At 39.6% G+C, this 16609-nt stretch overlaps 1 protein-coding gene across 3 annotated transcripts in view; it reads left to right on the forward strand.

Moving 5' to 3' along the window:
* The window catches only part of LOC119491759 (SPHK1 interactor, AKAP domain containing), a 61882-nt gene that overhangs the window by 17211 nt on the left and 28062 nt on the right, over positions 1-16609 (forward strand). For 2 of the 3 annotated variants that reach the window (XM_037775968.1, XM_037775970.1), the window contains exons 2-3: positions 8590-8692; positions 9834-9944. In XM_037775968.1, coding sequence (XP_037631896.1) covers positions 8590-8692; positions 9834-9944 — 214 coding nt within the window. Of the gene's footprint in view, positions 1-4578; positions 4930-8589; positions 8693-9833; positions 9945-16609 lie in introns of those variants that run through there. The other variant, XM_037775969.1, reaches the window with a different exon arrangement.

Below are 16609 nucleotides of genomic sequence, written 5' to 3' on the forward strand. Positions count from 1 at the left end.
AAAATGATGAATAACTTTTCGTAAGATATCATACGAACCGTTGTATGAGGATATACGTTGACCACATTAAAGTCAATCAATATAGCCCAGTCAGATACTGTACAGTATGTGCTGAGTGCTGACCGGCAAGTTCTACTGTTGGTAACTGGTATTGGCTTAACTTAAGTTTACATCAATATTCATTAACCATGTCCATGTAAATCACATATTTTTTTAGTATTTTACCATGTCACTGTGCAAGTAATATAAATTCAATATCTTTCTATTAGCTTCATCTTGTACCGTAGGATGCCAAAAATACAAAATCTGTGCAACAGCATAAAACCCAACACATCATCCCGTAACAATCTCTGGCTTCGTGGTGATGCTGGTACACTTCACGCTCTTATCTCTGATCCTACGTCTATATTTAGACAGTGCAGGTGATGAAGGGGATTGTGTTGATTTTCTATTTGGGTCACCCTTTAAGGTCACTCATGCACAACACCAAACAGCACAAATCTGAGAGATGATGTGGGAGTTTCTGTTCTGCCAAAGCCAAAATACCTTTCAGCTCCAGCCTTCATACTTAATATTTATTTTTGTCTCGTACACATGATTCTACTGAACTTAGTAGGTATTTGATCAAAATAACAGTAACATAACAGATTACTCAACTATCTATTACTAGATTATCAGCAACCTAATTACTTTGATGTATCCGAAATATAACAACGACACTGGATTGTCTTTTTTTAACAGAAAAAGAGAGCATATGATATGGTCCATTTATTTTTTCTTAACTGTTAAGTAAATTTGTTAGATAGATTTATATCGAACATGTAATAAATAATAAGAAACCAAACTAAAATAACCAATAAAATGAACAGTAAGTAGGCTGAAGTAAACACTTAAATGATGTTACCCCTTTCTATGACTTAAATAAGGAACTTCATGTTTGTCACATATACTCATAAATAATCATATAAACTATCGCATCATTTTCCACATATAACGCAGGACATTTTAACATGTTTTTGTGTTTAGGATGTGTTATAAATATTCTATCATTGCCCTCAATGCTGCAAATGTGCGTACAGTTCAATGTGCAGTGCACACATGCAAGCCATGATGTCATACACATACAGTTAATTGGCAATCTTCATCAATATTCTAGCATTTAGAGGGGACCTATCATGAAAAACTCACTTTTCAGTGGTTGTACACATACATTTGGGTATCTGGAATGCCTAGCAACCCACAAACTGTGAAATAAGACAACCCAGTCAGTTTTTTGTGAGCTTCCTATGTCACATGCAGGCTCATTAGAGTATACTGCCCACGGCTTGAGATCTACCCTTGCAGGTGTCTCAAGCCAATCAGAGCAGACTGGGCTTTTTCAGGAGGGGGACTTCAATATTAATAATTCAGACAGACAGTATGAGAAAAATAATGTGCTTCTTGAACATTAAAGCATGTCAACATGTTCTAGTAGAAACCCGAAATACACTTATGAACCTGGAAATGAGCATGATATGTCCCCTTTAAGGTAGTTTTATTTACACTCATGCAGAGACTATTCAGTTTGTCTGAAATGGGTTCTGCTCAGACTTATTGTAGCTTCTGACAAATTGAAAACATGGATGATTCAGTGTGTTACAGACTGCAGTTGTTGTTTACACTCATGCTTATGCAATAAGTCTGGCTGTGGTGAGTCTGAAGCTTTTATTCCCCTTGCTGATAGTTTGGTTTTGTTTGTTGACCTGATGGCGTGATGACCTGTAGCTGTACGGGTATCACACTTTTTAAAATGTGAAAAACGGGTATTTGCTTTATCATTGGGTCCATGTTAAAGCATTAATTTTGCTTCCATGGCACCTCATGGTAATCATTATTTTTAGAATATATTCAGCTGGAGAGTGTTTCCCTGGGCTGAGAAGCATGAGACTAGATGGTACAGTACATAACCACGGAGGGCACTAACAGTTGGTGAAAAGTGCTGGCTAATGCAGGACTTGTGCTATTTATATCACAATCTATAATGAGAGATTTGGGAGAAACTGGCTGAGCTAGTCATGGAGGACTTTGTGAATATATTTATTAATTCAAAATACTCAAATATATATATATATATATATATATAAGGAGGAAAGGTATTTCATTTAAATGTTTTGTATTTTAGGCGGGGTCTAGCAAATGTTTTGTGTTCCCTGTGTGTTGTGTAACAGTACATAGAGAAATCACAGAAATTGGGTTTTGATATTGTTAGGAGTTGAATGAAAGCAAGTGGCGTCCGGAGGGAGAGAAATAACATGGTGTCTGATAACAGCATGTAAAAATCTATCTTCTTTGAGATAGAGGGTACGCTGAAAATAAGCATTCTCTTTGGCAGAAATGATCCTTTCAGCAGAGTGAAGACGTACACTCTGGCCACCATACAAATCCACAAAAGCATTATTTCTCTCTCTCTTTCACACACACACACACATACACACATACAGATCTCATCAAGGCCACTGCTTTCTCTATACTTTTCCTGAATATCCACTATTTTCTTTATTCTCTGCCCACCACTTTCTTCCCCCGACAGTCTAAGTGGGCCGATAGAGAACTGAAGGTCACGACTCCTTCCCCCCCTCCTGATTATATATTAATGTAGCTATTACCTTCTAGGCTCTTTTATTGCTGCTGAGGTGATGGAGATGACGGCTGTCTCAAGTGGCAATTGGGAATTTGGGGTGTGTGTGTGTTGCAATTTTGTATTCCTTATATTTTAGCTCAGAGGGGTGAAGGTTAAATGATGTGGGCCTGTGCTGTTTTCTCTGAAGATATCAAAGATATGGAAAAAAATTGCTTTTTTGAGCGGGTCGTCATGGAAGTTATTCATTAGATTCTGGCTACTAAAGACAGTTTTTCATTTGCCAAATCAGATAATTGACAACTAGTTAGCTCATTAGTTTGCTGGCTTGATTTTAACAATACATGAAATATAAAATACATCTTTAGAATTGCACAACCCGTATCATGCCAAAGCGTGTAATATACTCGCCTGTCCACCAGAGGTCCTCTTCACGGAGTTACACACTGCAACATGTTGCTCTGCCATGTTTCTACAGTAGCACAGAACGGACAAACCAAACACTGGCTCACGTTTTTACGTTACTTACTTGAAGGCCACCGTAGTTCTCCGACAGGCTTGTGAAACTGCGGTAACGTGAGCTGCGGAGTGCTAAACCATGGCACCGCCATGCTCCTATTTGACTTCTGTTGCTCCTAAAGTAGTGTTATTATGGTATGGATGGCCTCTGAGCAAGGCGAACGGCGTTACCACGGTTTTGCAGTCAATGGCTCACGTTATCGCAGTCTTGGAAAGGGAGGAGTGAGCGGAGGGGTACTCAGTTGGTTGCAATCTCCAACCACACCACTAGATGCCACCAAATCCTACACATTGTCTCTTTAAAAAAGAAAAATCGTCTCATTATTTTACATCAACATTGGTATGGGCTTCAAGAATCCAGTATCCTCTAGGCTCTGTAAACAACAGGATTCATGTTCCAATGTGTTCAAATGTCTAGCTGCCAATGTGACATTCAAATTCACCATGTAATTACAACAAAGAAAATGCTCTGACGACTCCGTCAAAGTGTCTAACTTTATCCCCTGTATACAGTAGTTTGGTCACATGTACAGTAACAGCAGGCACATCTGATTTTGCTGGAAAACAAGCATTTGAAATGTGTTCCTGGGATGTCTGTTTTTTGTGTGCTTGTTGCTTTTCAGTGGGCAAAAGGTAGGTTAGCCATAGAAATCTGCTGCACTGACCTTGTGTTGTAACAAGAGGTATAGAGAGTACCTGCCTGAACAACAAGGGGGAAGCAATGAAAGTGAAATTCATTCATTCATTCATTCATGGTTTATTTAATAGGGACCAATACAATGTACATAGACAACTTAAAAACAGCTATTTGATGCCAGTATGATAGTGCTTATAGCGGATGCTAATTTGCAACACCTGTTCCTTGAAGGGCTTTTTGTGAAAATCAAAGATTAAAACAGGAATGGTTACAGGAAAAATAAATAAATACAATAAAGCAACACATTTAAAAACATTACATGAAAAACTAGACATGAGTACAGGTTTAACCAGGATTTGGTTGCTCTATTAAAGGTGGTAAAGTTTGCAGCAGATTTTAAGTGCTTAAGACTATGCTCCTTTCACAGAAAAAGCTGTCTGAGCAAAAGATGTTCTGCAGAATTGAACTTTACAGTTGCCACTTGAAGCTGCTACCTGGTGGATCTGCTACAGCTCTGTAGTCTCATGATGTATTTGCAAAAAGGCACAGAGGAGCAAGTCAAACATTTAAACACAAGCTTTACATTCACATCAGCTGGAAATTATAGAATGATGTCTGATATAGTGCAGCTCTCATCTTTTATAGATCAGTCATTTGTTCCAGATGTGTGATGGAGATAATTTAATTAATTATCCTAGCATTGGTAGCAAAAAAACAACTGTGCGCGTGTGTGTCTGTGTCTGTTTGTACACACGCGTCGACATGCGCGCGCACTGTCCATATCCATCTCCATGCCCGTGCCTGCGTCGTGCGCCTCATTACGTTTTGATCTCGTGCGCCTGCACTCTGCACTTGGCTGAGAGACGCGCAGTGGCAGGCGGTGGTGGTGGTGTGCTGCTGCTGCTGATAACGGCTCGGCTCGGTTCACCACAGTCCTCCTCCAGTCCGCCAGGCACCGTGAAGCGGTCTGAGGATTCCTCCAGTGCTCGGTTGGTCGAGGATGCACATCTGGACCTGAGAGTGTCCCAGGGACATTTACGCGTCAGCTGCTCTCCTCCTGTCCTCCTGTTCACACAGAACAGAGGACATAATAATAAGCACTCCGGCTGAGGACTATATTTGACAGAATGGCAGAGTGCCTTCTGAAAACGCCGAGGTAAGAAACTGTTTATTATCTAGGGATTAAACAAAAAAAAAATGATGGATGAGGATGATCATAGGCGCACAGACGAAATCCACATTTTTATTCTAGTGAACATCTACTTTATAGTGTTTTTGTTACATCTATGGTGCAACTCCAATATTCTATCTCAATATATCACATATGGATTTGCTGTGATATTTGCCTTTTGAAACATTTTATTATAGATATATATATTTTGTATTTAACGAAAGCACTGGAATGAAGTGAGCGTGATGTTGTGTTGAATCAAAGCGTATAGTGATCTTTTTTTACTGCGTAAAGTGTGTCAGTTTGCGTTTGGGGTTGAAAAAAAAGCGCACCAAAATCCATGCAGAGTGTTGCAGTATAAAGCTGCTGTTTGTGCAGTAAACAAGATGCTCCAGCTCCAGCTTGCATGGCCTGACTGAGGAGAGGAATGTGTGGCGAGGAAGAAAAGTGCAAAAATAGAAATGTTCACACTTCATTATGTTTTTCCTCCCGAGCTAAAAATGAAAGGTTTCCTGCAGTCTGAATCAGGACCCAAAACCTGCCACATTGATCATTTTGTACAGTTTGTGCAGTTTTGGCACAGGCTGCCTCCAAAAGTTGCCTGTTTGTGCGCCACTCACAAGCTTTCACAGTAGATTATAACAGAGGACCAGTCATTGAAAGGCAGATGTTTCAGGGGTTAATTGTATCCTCCACATCAGGATGATGTCTGCTGGGTACCACAAGCTGTCAATCATCACCGCGTCGTGATGGAGAGGTCGTTAAGCACAAAGATTAGAAAAGGAGGTCGTGCGTGACGAATCTTATCCCTGCTGGTCTTCTTCAATTATTTCTGCGGAAATCACTCAACATTTCCATTAAAACCACAGACACACCATTAGGCCTTTGCTTTTTTTTTTTTTGTAAATATGTTTTATTGATTTTCAAAGATTTTATCCCACAAAAATAATAGATACAAAACATGTATAAATCAAACAAAATAGATATCATTCATCAGATCTGTGTACAAAGTTAAGTCCAAATTCCTTTCCCCATCCCTATGCTGTTTTTTTTTTAACAGTGTTTTTCACTTCAATTTCTTACAGTGTTGTTGGCTTCCAATTTCCTGCATGCATCCAACATATTCACTGCAGATCATTGCCCCTGTGTGTGTGTGTGTGTGTGTGTGTGTATGTGTGTGTGTGCGTGTGCGTGTGCGTGTGTGTGTGTGTGTGTGTGTGTGTTGGATGGGTGTTTTGATGTGTGCCTGGCAGATACAGCAGCCTATATAGAGCACATCATACCCACTTATCTCTAGTAGCCTACATCATTTTTTTAAATTTTTTTTTCAGTGTCCATCCATTCACAGTAAACTCACTTTTTCCTTGTGACACAATAATTTACATCATGGCATGTTCATTAACCGCAAAATAGATTCAGTCGTGGGATCCCCCGGGGGGCTTTCAAAATGAAATGCTTTTTAATTTGCTTTGAAATATGTGGATTACAGAAAGAAAAAAAAAGCAGCTGCTCCTATTTAAATATGCATCCCCAGCCTCTTTATTTTCCAAATTGATCCTCATTAATGCCATTCCAGATAAGCTTCGATTTGGCTTATCTCAGTGAGAGCATGCACGGAGGATAATGATGCCTTCCTGGGATTTTTTGGAGTTTAGCTATGTTGTGTTTAGGCACGCCTTAGTCTGACAGACATCCCCATCATCACTACAGATTGTTGAAGAATTTTGTTTTATGCACCAAATTAAGGACATGTTGTGTTTGTTCTGCTATAATCCTCTGTCGCATTGCTGTCAAAGTCAAATTTCATGATTTGGCCATTCATTTTTGACACTTTAATAGGCCTGTCTCCATAACCAGGGTTGTTGGACGATATATTGTCCCAGAAATATTTGTGATAAACAATATTATTGTCATTTAAGACCATTTTATGCTACTGATATAATGATTAGATAATGGCATAATGATGGAAGTACACCCTTTCAAAGAGCAATGAACCTTTAATTCTTAAGAATATTCAGACAATTGGAAGGTGAAAAAAATATCCTACATAAATAAAATAAAACCACACAACCAAAACAATAAATACAATGGACTCTCTGGCTTTGCTAACACAAATTAAGCTTAAATAAATATTAAATATTTGGCACAAGTGGCAATCTCAAAGATTTTTATTTAAATGAAGTCACTATCGCTGAAGAAGGTAACACAATGGTGATTGAGACAATGGCATATTATATGCAATATTATATTATTTGCAGTATTAAAAACTGGGTGTCTGTGGCAACATTCCTGGGAAAAGGTGCTGTATTACAGTTTTTCTCCATTGTAGACACACAGAAAAATGTAACTATGCACACAATTCTGATCATTTGAGGCTCATGTATCAACAAAAAGACTCCAGACTGCAAACTCAAACGCACAATTCCATTATTTTCACTGAAATAGAAATTCTCAATCAACCAGGACTTAAATCTTAAGGACTGCCGCTTGAACAGGTAATATACTGCCAAACAGTTTCTCCATGGTTAGGACCTTTGTTCACAAAAAAAGCTAAGAACAGTGTATTAGCTATAAGTTAGATACAAGTAACAACATTCCTCACTAGTTTGACCCAAAATGTTCCCACATCGGAGCTGTGGATGAGATGTTAAGTCAACAACGTGAAAATTATTGAGCGATTGTGCGATAAGTTGATATAGTAATTATGGTAACAGGCCTACATTTTAATGCTCAGTTGCATATAGAGCTGCAACAATTATTCGATTACTCAATTAGTTGTGAACTATTAAATTAATCACCAACTCTTCTTATCATCGATTTGAGTAATCTTTTAAGAAAAAAAGTCTAAATTCTCTGATTCAAGCTTCTTAAATGTGAATATTTTCCAGGTATTTACTCCTCTATGACAGTAAACTGAATATCTTTTTAGTTGTGGACAAAACAAGACATTTGAGGACGTCATCTTGGGCTTTGGGAAACACTGATGGACATTTTTCACCATTTTCTGACATTTTATAGATCAAACAACTAATCAATAAATCGAGAAAATAATCGACAATGAAAATAATCGTTTTACAGCCCCAGTTAAAGCATTTAGCCTGATAACCTTCTGCAAAAAGCTACAACTCACTAAGGGGTCCAACATGCAGTGGGCTTTGCGCTCATGCTAGACAGAATCAGTCTCCTAGGGATGAGAAGACAAAACAGAAATCCCTAAAGAAACGTTTTAGCAGCTGCTACAATGGTTTCTCATAAATAATAATGTGATAAAAAGGTCTTGACATCCAAAGAGCAACACCTAAAACTCTTTGCACTCTTCAATAAATGATGGAAGGTGTCACCTTGGTCGGCAATAAACTTGTACATTTTATTGAATGAGGCATTAGAGGCCGTCCTGACGCTGTCTTGCTGGCCTTGTGAAGGAATTAACCATTTGGCTCGGAATATTGAAATTATTCTCCTGTCCGACAAGAGCTGGATAATTCGTTGGACGAGTGCCACATCTGTGCTGTTTGAACAAATGTGACAGGCAATGGGCTGCGCCCAGATTACTGAGCCAGGACTTTTTTTTTTTAATGGAGGTGTTGAGCGCTTGACAAGAACTTGCTCTGACAAAGTCAACTCCGTGCCCTCTTTGTCTTGCAGTAACTTCCAGTCGTCTGCCATGTTTGAAGGCTCCGAGGCCGTCGAGGTGGAGGGAGCCAGCACGGAGAGCACCGTGGCCTCGTCCATCAGCGCCTGCAAGAAGGTAAAAAAAAAAGGATGGAAGCGTGCATCTGTCTACCTGTGTGCCCCTAAGTCTGTCTGCTGTGTGACCACTTTGTCTCTGCTCATGTGCACCTGTCCATCATATATGCCTCCCCGTCAGTTTACCTGCAGCGCAAGAGATTTTCATTTCCTCCTCCGGGGTGCCTGTGACACCCAGGGGTTGTGCAATAAGAGGAACAGCCAGGCCCTCGGGTCACCCCAGTAGATTTATCATCCCCCACTGCCAGAGAGACAGGAGGGGAAATAGCACAGATCAGTGGGCTGAGGTGGAGGCTAGATTGAATTTCCTTTCAAATTGTGTGTAGGTCTATTTGTGTGCGTCCCTTACTGTGTGTTCAAGTGGGTTCGCTGGTGTGTGTGTCTCTAATTAGCCTACCGCTCATGATCTTAACTGACTTCCACTCGAGTGTCCTGTAGAGGCACAAGGTGATGTCTTTCTTATAATTGGGCCTCAGGCTCCGCCGACCCGGTGCCAGCAGCCTTTGATACGATCGCCCTCGGTGAGATCAGCTGAAGGCTACGTCACCTCCACCTGGACGAGGGCCGGCACAGATGGTCTGTCCCTGAGGGGGCACGATTTGTCACTAAAAATACACGGTGTGAACACACACGTGATATCTGTCATATGTCGAAGTAATTGCGTAAGAATTATTTTATTTATAGCGTGTGATTTTAACACTAACACTGTGATAAGCATCAAGGGAATCTTCAATTTCACCCTTGTAAATAAATTGGCATTGCAATTGGGTTATTAAAACAGCAAAATCAATAGTTATCGACAAGTGAGTATGTCAATCCGCAGGAGAAAGACAATTGACAAATCACTGACAAAGGCAGCTCGGTGACTGTAGGGTTTCACCCTGAAGGCTTCATTAAAATGTCCCTCCAGGGAGGAGGCAACAACTGTCGTATATACACTGTGCGGTGTCTGGTTAGCTGACAGATCGTTGATCCTGAGCCGCGGACACTTATCCTGAAATAAAGGTCCTGGAGAAAGGTCAATTGATCCCGACAACCAGAGGGGGATGAAAGGGAATGTGTGACAGTGTGTGTGTGTAGTCATATGCTCCATGTGTGTCTCTGTGCAGTGTGGTTTTCAAGGGTTTATCTGTGTGCTTCAGGTGCTGTGCAGTAACAGCGTGCTGGACTCGTCGGAGTACTGGCTGAAGAACGAGAAGGCTCTGTGCAGACTGGGCCTGCTGGACGACGACACGGAGGCCAGCTGCACCATGGTGAGTAGCATACTGTGTGGATGATGAAACATTCGCACCCTTTTGGCAACAAAGACGGGCCGAGTCATCTCTAGTGTAGCGTCTCAAAGCTGCAGCAGGAGGCAATCTTTGTGGCCTCGAATGACAGCGAGGTTACAGTTTGAATTTCTAAGACAGAAATGATGTGATGTCTAAAAATGGCACTTTCTTCAATCTGCTTCCTTTGAGTGGCTTCTGGGCATGGAGATGGTGGAGATGTCTTTGCAGCAGGTTGTTGGAGCTCCCTTGCTGCTTTTTAGTAGAGAGGTCTTGTTCTTAAAGTTTGGAGTTTCTCTTCCTATGTGTGGAGAAAATGGATGTGATTTAGGCTGTACAATACAATTGCTGTTCTTATATTAATAAATCATGCTCTTTCCTTTAGAAATATATATAATTTATATTTTTGAATCATGCTTTTTATTGCTTGCTAAAGAAAAATGACTACAACCACCTAAATCATAACAAATATAGTAATATGCATATAATAACAGATAACCAGATAGTAGATGTATGTTAAAAAAACAAAGTATTCAAAAACAAGTTGAAAAATTAAAAAATGCGAGATTGGGAATATTTTGGCTCTCAACATTGCGACAGCTCAGCCAGAGCTACGCTTCCGCAATAGCGCCGTCTGTCGGGATGACGTTATCAACGGCGGCTGTGAGCTAGCCAGTGGGGCACGCTCACATGCACAAATATGCACTAAAACATGCGCGACCGGCACGGCGATATCAACTAAGCACGGAGAAGCTCGGATTACTACACACACAGAAGGAGAACGACGTCATTCTCTGCTCAGTTAGATTCTCTGCTAGGTATCTTTACATAGCAAATTGTTATTTGATGCTATATTAATGCTCTGGATATCGTATACAGCAGTTATTCCCACAGACTGGGTCAGGACCCACAGGTCGGTCGCAGGAGATTTTATTAGGGTAAATTTGCAGAATTTCTTCCATCGTCTTTTATTTAACAATTACATCTGCAGTACACCTTCGAGCCACATGAGGGAGCCCGACTGTTCGTGTTGGTCTGATAATTGTAGCCGACTTATAACATTGAATCTAATATGAAAGGCTAGCGTCCATCCTGTCTGTTTTACTGATGAGAGGGGAAAAAAACACAAGAGCCTCTTAACTCCACCTAAATGCATTTATTTGATCTCATTTATAAAGTATTTAACACACAAAGTTGTGATTTATAAAACATGTATGTCTTCGAAATGGCTGGTTTACCTATTCAAGATGGTATGATGTGATGCGGAAACAGCAGTAAAAATGGTCAGGTACGTTCAATTATGCACAAATTCACTCTTCTCACGATTTTATAGACGAGGTCTTTTGTGAATTGGGTCGCGATGGTTTATCATTTTTTAAACAGTGAGTGGAAACACTGCTATAGAGCACCTTTAACATGCAGTTTTTCCTGTTTTTAGAAAACTGAAAATACTGTACAGTAGTAGAAACAGATCACCCAGCCAGCATTGCAAAAGTGAGAAACCAGCATTTCGAGACAATAGTGCAAATAACCGAAGATTTGTTGAAATTAGTGATTGACCAGTATTATCTCTAAAATAAATATAGCCTTTTATGACTGAACATTAAGCATCAGCAGTTTTTGTTAGGAGTCACTGGGACAGGTGGAGTTGATGATATATGCATAAATATACCTGAATTACTGTGAAAGACTTGAAGCTTTCAACCAGAGAGAGCAGTGAATCGCTGCTCTTCAGTCTGGTATAAAGTCTTTAAGTGTCTTGCTCATGGGTTTGATGGAAGGGAAATATCACCTTAAATATCTATTCATTCATTAACGATGTTACTTCTGGTGTTGTCAGTTGGCACTGATGCTGAATTTTATATAATTGTTCCTCTCAGTGAGAGACGAGTTGGCATTGTTGCCAATTCTGTGAATGAAAGGAGGATTTGGCTTCTGTTTTGCCTTCTTGAAAATTAGTTTGAAAAGTACATTTACATAATATAATTTCTCACAGTCACTTTGCTGCTTGCAATATACCAGAGGATTTCCTCGAGTAGATGTTCTAAACTATGCAATTTCATTCTGCTGAAAGATTGTTAAAAGCTCGATTTAGTCTCAGTAGGCACTTTATTAAAGGAAGATGGTTTCGGCGTCTTTGTTGTGTTAATTTGATCACTGCTGTAACTCTGGAGGATTTCCATAGTTTTACTCTCTCTTTGATTTTAAGAAGTACACCCATGCTGGACTTAAGTCGTCCGTCTGCTCTACTTTCTGCTTTCTGGACTCTTGGGCTGACAACAGGAAAACTACACAATGTTGTGGTTGTTAATGAGCAGTTTTCAGGTTCTCCTTGCCTTCTGTGCAGTGCATGCTGGGATAGATTTAGCAGAGATACAAATCTTGAAACACCATGACAAAATTATAATTGTGAGTCGAGCTGACATGGAGGGGCAGACTTTTTCACATCCTGTAATTAGTTTTTCTGATTCTAACTACTGAGCTTATTTCTGTAACCATTAAGTTGCTCCTATATATAGTTTTTAATCATGGTGTTTTCAGTCTTAATGAACTTTGATCTACACAATTTGCCAAATCTCTATAAGCTTGCAGCATAATTTTACATTTCTAGTCGTTGCATGTTGTCATGTATCACAACAGTTTGTAAGAAATATGCAACATTTAAGGCAAATGAATCTAGGGATGCCCCCTCTTAGTCGATTTGTTGACTTATCGGTCGTTTTGGTCTTAGTCGACCAAGATTTCTTTAGTCGATTAGGCGTTATTTATGTTTTTTTCATGCTGAATGAGTTAACTTATGAGCACATCTCTGGTAAACACAAGATTTAGAGTGGTGCTTTTGTGTGATTCTTTTTTGAGAAACTCAGTTTTACAGATCTGTCGATTAAATCAACGAATCGATTTGTCAACAAAATCATAGTGTTGACTAAGAATCTCTTTGTCAAGGACAGCCCTAGTATAGTATGTCATAAAAAAACATAGTATAGTATATCATAAAAAGTCATCATATAGTATATCATAAAAAATCATGTTGTAATATATCATAAAAAATCATGGTGTTGTATATCATAAAAAAGTCATAGTATAGTATATCATAAACATTTAAAGTGTTGCTTTTGCGTTTTGTGGAGAAACTCAGTTTTACAGATTAAATCATCTAATCAATAAGTCGACAAAATCATATGAGTGTTAGTCGACTAAGAATTTCTTTGGTCAAGGACAGCCAAGCAGAAGATCACATACTATTTTTATAATTGGCTTTTAAAAACATAAGAAATGACGTTAGAAATGAAAAGAAGGGCGATAGGTGTCAGCACAAATTACTCATCTTTATTTATCCAAAACATGTTTTGCAGAACTTGACGTTTAGCGAGGATATTCTGGACACAGTACGTGTTTGGATTACTAAGGACATTGTTGGTTGTTGAGGCAAGGACATGGGACTTTAAAAAAATACATGAAGAGAGAAAGCAAGAACAGAGAGAGGCTTTTAGCTGTGGAGGACACACATGCTTAATCCTCTCTGTCGCCCAATTCGGATGTGTCATCTTTGATCACTCACTCGTTGTAAATTGTAAGTTAAGCATGAATTGCATTTAGGATTTCCATCTGTCAGTGGCTCAAAGGCTTTTTTGGGGAGGACAACATCTGTGTGATTCTTAAAGTGTAACAATTCAATTTTACAACATGCGCGGAACTACGTATATAAACTGCATCAACACTCTAAATACAATATCTTGACACTGCATCACACCCAGGATTTGTGATGTAGGTTAGCCTCATTAAAGACAGTTAAATGCATAATCTGTTCTCTCTAATAACATCATGAACTGAAATGTAGTTCCTTAAAATGAATGACATCTTCACCCACGCTTCAGTGATAGCCTAATAATGAGCCTGAATTTCATTCTTTCAGGGGTGTAATCAGTTTTCTCGCCTTAAGCTGCAAAATGTCTCCTATGCTTCCCTCTTTGCCATTTCTTGCATTGTTTTTTTCTGAAATTATACCTGTAGCCTCTGAGCAGCACTATCTATCTTTGACCTACACCTCACTGATCAGAGCCTCAGCTTAGTGATCCAGGTTTAATTGCAAGAGGCGCAGTGGGGTCAGTCTCACAGATCTGGATGAGGTCTGGTCCTTAAAGAGATCTTCCCACGGAGAGATGCTGAAACAAGTAGCGATAATCTGTTTCTCTGCAGACGAAATGATGATTTTTAGCTTTAGGGAAGGCAATCTTTCAACTACTACTGGATGGATTTCCATAAGTAGTCACCGTGACGTTACCCATTGCTTTGTGGATTATGGTTTTGAAACCTTGAGTTCGGCATTTTGGCCATCGCCATGTTGTTTTTTGCAACCAGAAGTGACCCGAGAGGGTGGAGCTAAGTATAACCAAACGCTAAATAAGACATTTTCAGGTGACCAAAAAGGTTCTAATTAACTTTCATGAAGTGAAAACACACTGGGAAAGGGTTAAAGTTTTTAGACGACAACACCGTGGTAGCGACCTGTCAATCACAAGGTAGCCACACCCTAAAGCATACCCTGCTTTATGGTCTATTTGACTCTAAATGGGACCATAATTAACTAAATGAACATCATGCTGTATTGAAGAAGACTTGAAACTAGCGATTGAGACCATAAACTCATGTTTACAATGTTTACTGAGGTAATAAATCAAGTGAGAAGTAGGCTCATTTTCTCATAGACTTCTCTACAATCAGACTTCTTTTTGCAACCAGAGGAGTCACCCCCTGCTGGCTATTAGAAAGAATGCAAGTTTAAGGCACTTCAGCATTGGCTTCACATTTCAGACCTGGAGGTTGCCGCCTGGTGCAGCCTCACACAGCCGTTTGCATGGCTGTAAACTATTAGTTTTGTTTTAGTGGTACTTCTACTGGTCTCTCAGTTCATAGCGCAGTTAATGTTTTAATGGGAGGTCAGCATCAATAATTATAAATAATAAAAGGGTAATTAAACAAAGCAAACAACCATAACAGTCTCGTCTAAAGGATGCAATTTAAAACTTTCTGCAGTTTGTCCTCACCACAAAATCATTACTTGAGCAAGAGTTCATTTTTATTTTGAATTCCTCCATCGTGGACTGTAGCTGGTCTGTCTTATGCAGAATAAATGTGTTTTGACATTTTCTGTCCATATCCTCCCTAAAACATGTTTGATAATCATTATCAAGGTAACAGAAATAGCAGTAATTTAGCAAGAGCGCAACCGTTCTCACACACTCATGTCACACTTTGTAAGTGTGAGCATTGAATGTTCCTAAAACCCCCAGACACCAGCTGTATTATCTAGGACAAGACGTACACAGATCATGTATTAGAGAGATTATTTTTTCAGAATTTTTTTATAGCGAATGCTGCTCCCAGTATATATTGATACAAATGTTGGCAATACAGCACTCATTGACTAAAGTTCAGTGTATTTTAGGAGGGTAATTGATCTGTACATCAGCCAACATGCCCCACTGGCCATCAGATAGAGTCCTGTAAAGTAGATTTATGCATGTACATGACTCTTTTCCTCCTCATTGTTAACTAGAAATTCTGTTTTGACAGCTGCCAATGTGAAAACAAAGAGACTTGAAAACATCCACTTCTTGTCTCAGCAGAACAGGCCAAACTCCTACTTGAGTTTGGGATTATGTGGACAGTTTTATCTTCATTGTTCTTCTGTGAAATGCAAAAGCAAAGCAGCTTTATCTTCAGTTTTTGTTTCAACAAGACAGTGGTCGTTTGTTTTCCCGACTTTGTGCATGTTTTCTATGAATCAGAGGGAACTTTAATGTGAGTGCGAACAGATGCGGCCCGTCCTCCCCGCAGCATCGCTCTCGGACTCTTGACGTGACGGATCGCTCCTCTGACTCTCAATTCTCCGTTCGCCTTTTTCGCGGCCAATCAATCAAACGGGACCATACGATGGATGACACTGTGTGAGAAATAAATTCCTCTGTCCTGGCCTGGAGTGTACAGGGAGGCGGAAAGGAGGCTGAGTGTGGCAAACAGAAAGAGAAAAGGGTGAGACACGCTGAACCAAACCAAAATAAGAGGAGTCGCCACAAAACTAATGAGGAGAGGAATTTGATTGTTTCTTAATGGACCAAAGCAATTATAGTATTGAATGGAGTTTATGGGGTTTGGGTAAAGGTTAAAAACAGCATACTCTGATTTTAATTGAAGCTGACTATAAACCTCAATATCCAAATTAACCCAAATTAGTCCATTAAGTTGAGTTTTCTAAGAAATGTATGTTTGAAGGGGGGAAAAAAAATCTGTTTACGTATTCAGGAAAAAGTCCAAAATAGTGAGAGTGGAAGGCCAGAAACTGTGAGCTAAATAAAAGATAAAAGCTTTGGATTTCCTGCGTTTCGCTCCATCACCCACCTCTGGCTGCGTCATGTTGTCACCTTTGATCACTCACTCATGTTTTAATGCATGAAGTCACAGAGAAGTGCCATGTTGCTGTGATAGTCACACTGAATTTCATCACACCCCTGAGCGATTTGACAGGGTGAGCGTTTTGAAAAAAGGAGACGGCACCTTATATTTTTCAAATACTTACATAATCTCTGTGCATCTGATTTACATGTTGCATTTCCTTTTATTGATCTGTGTTTTTAACTTATGTGACA

This window comes from Sebastes umbrosus, chromosome 7 (genome assembly GCF_015220745.1).
Source record: "Sebastes umbrosus isolate fSebUmb1 chromosome 7, fSebUmb1.pri, whole genome shotgun sequence".
Taxonomy (NCBI): Eukaryota; Metazoa; Chordata; class Actinopteri; order Perciformes; family Sebastidae; genus Sebastes; species Sebastes umbrosus.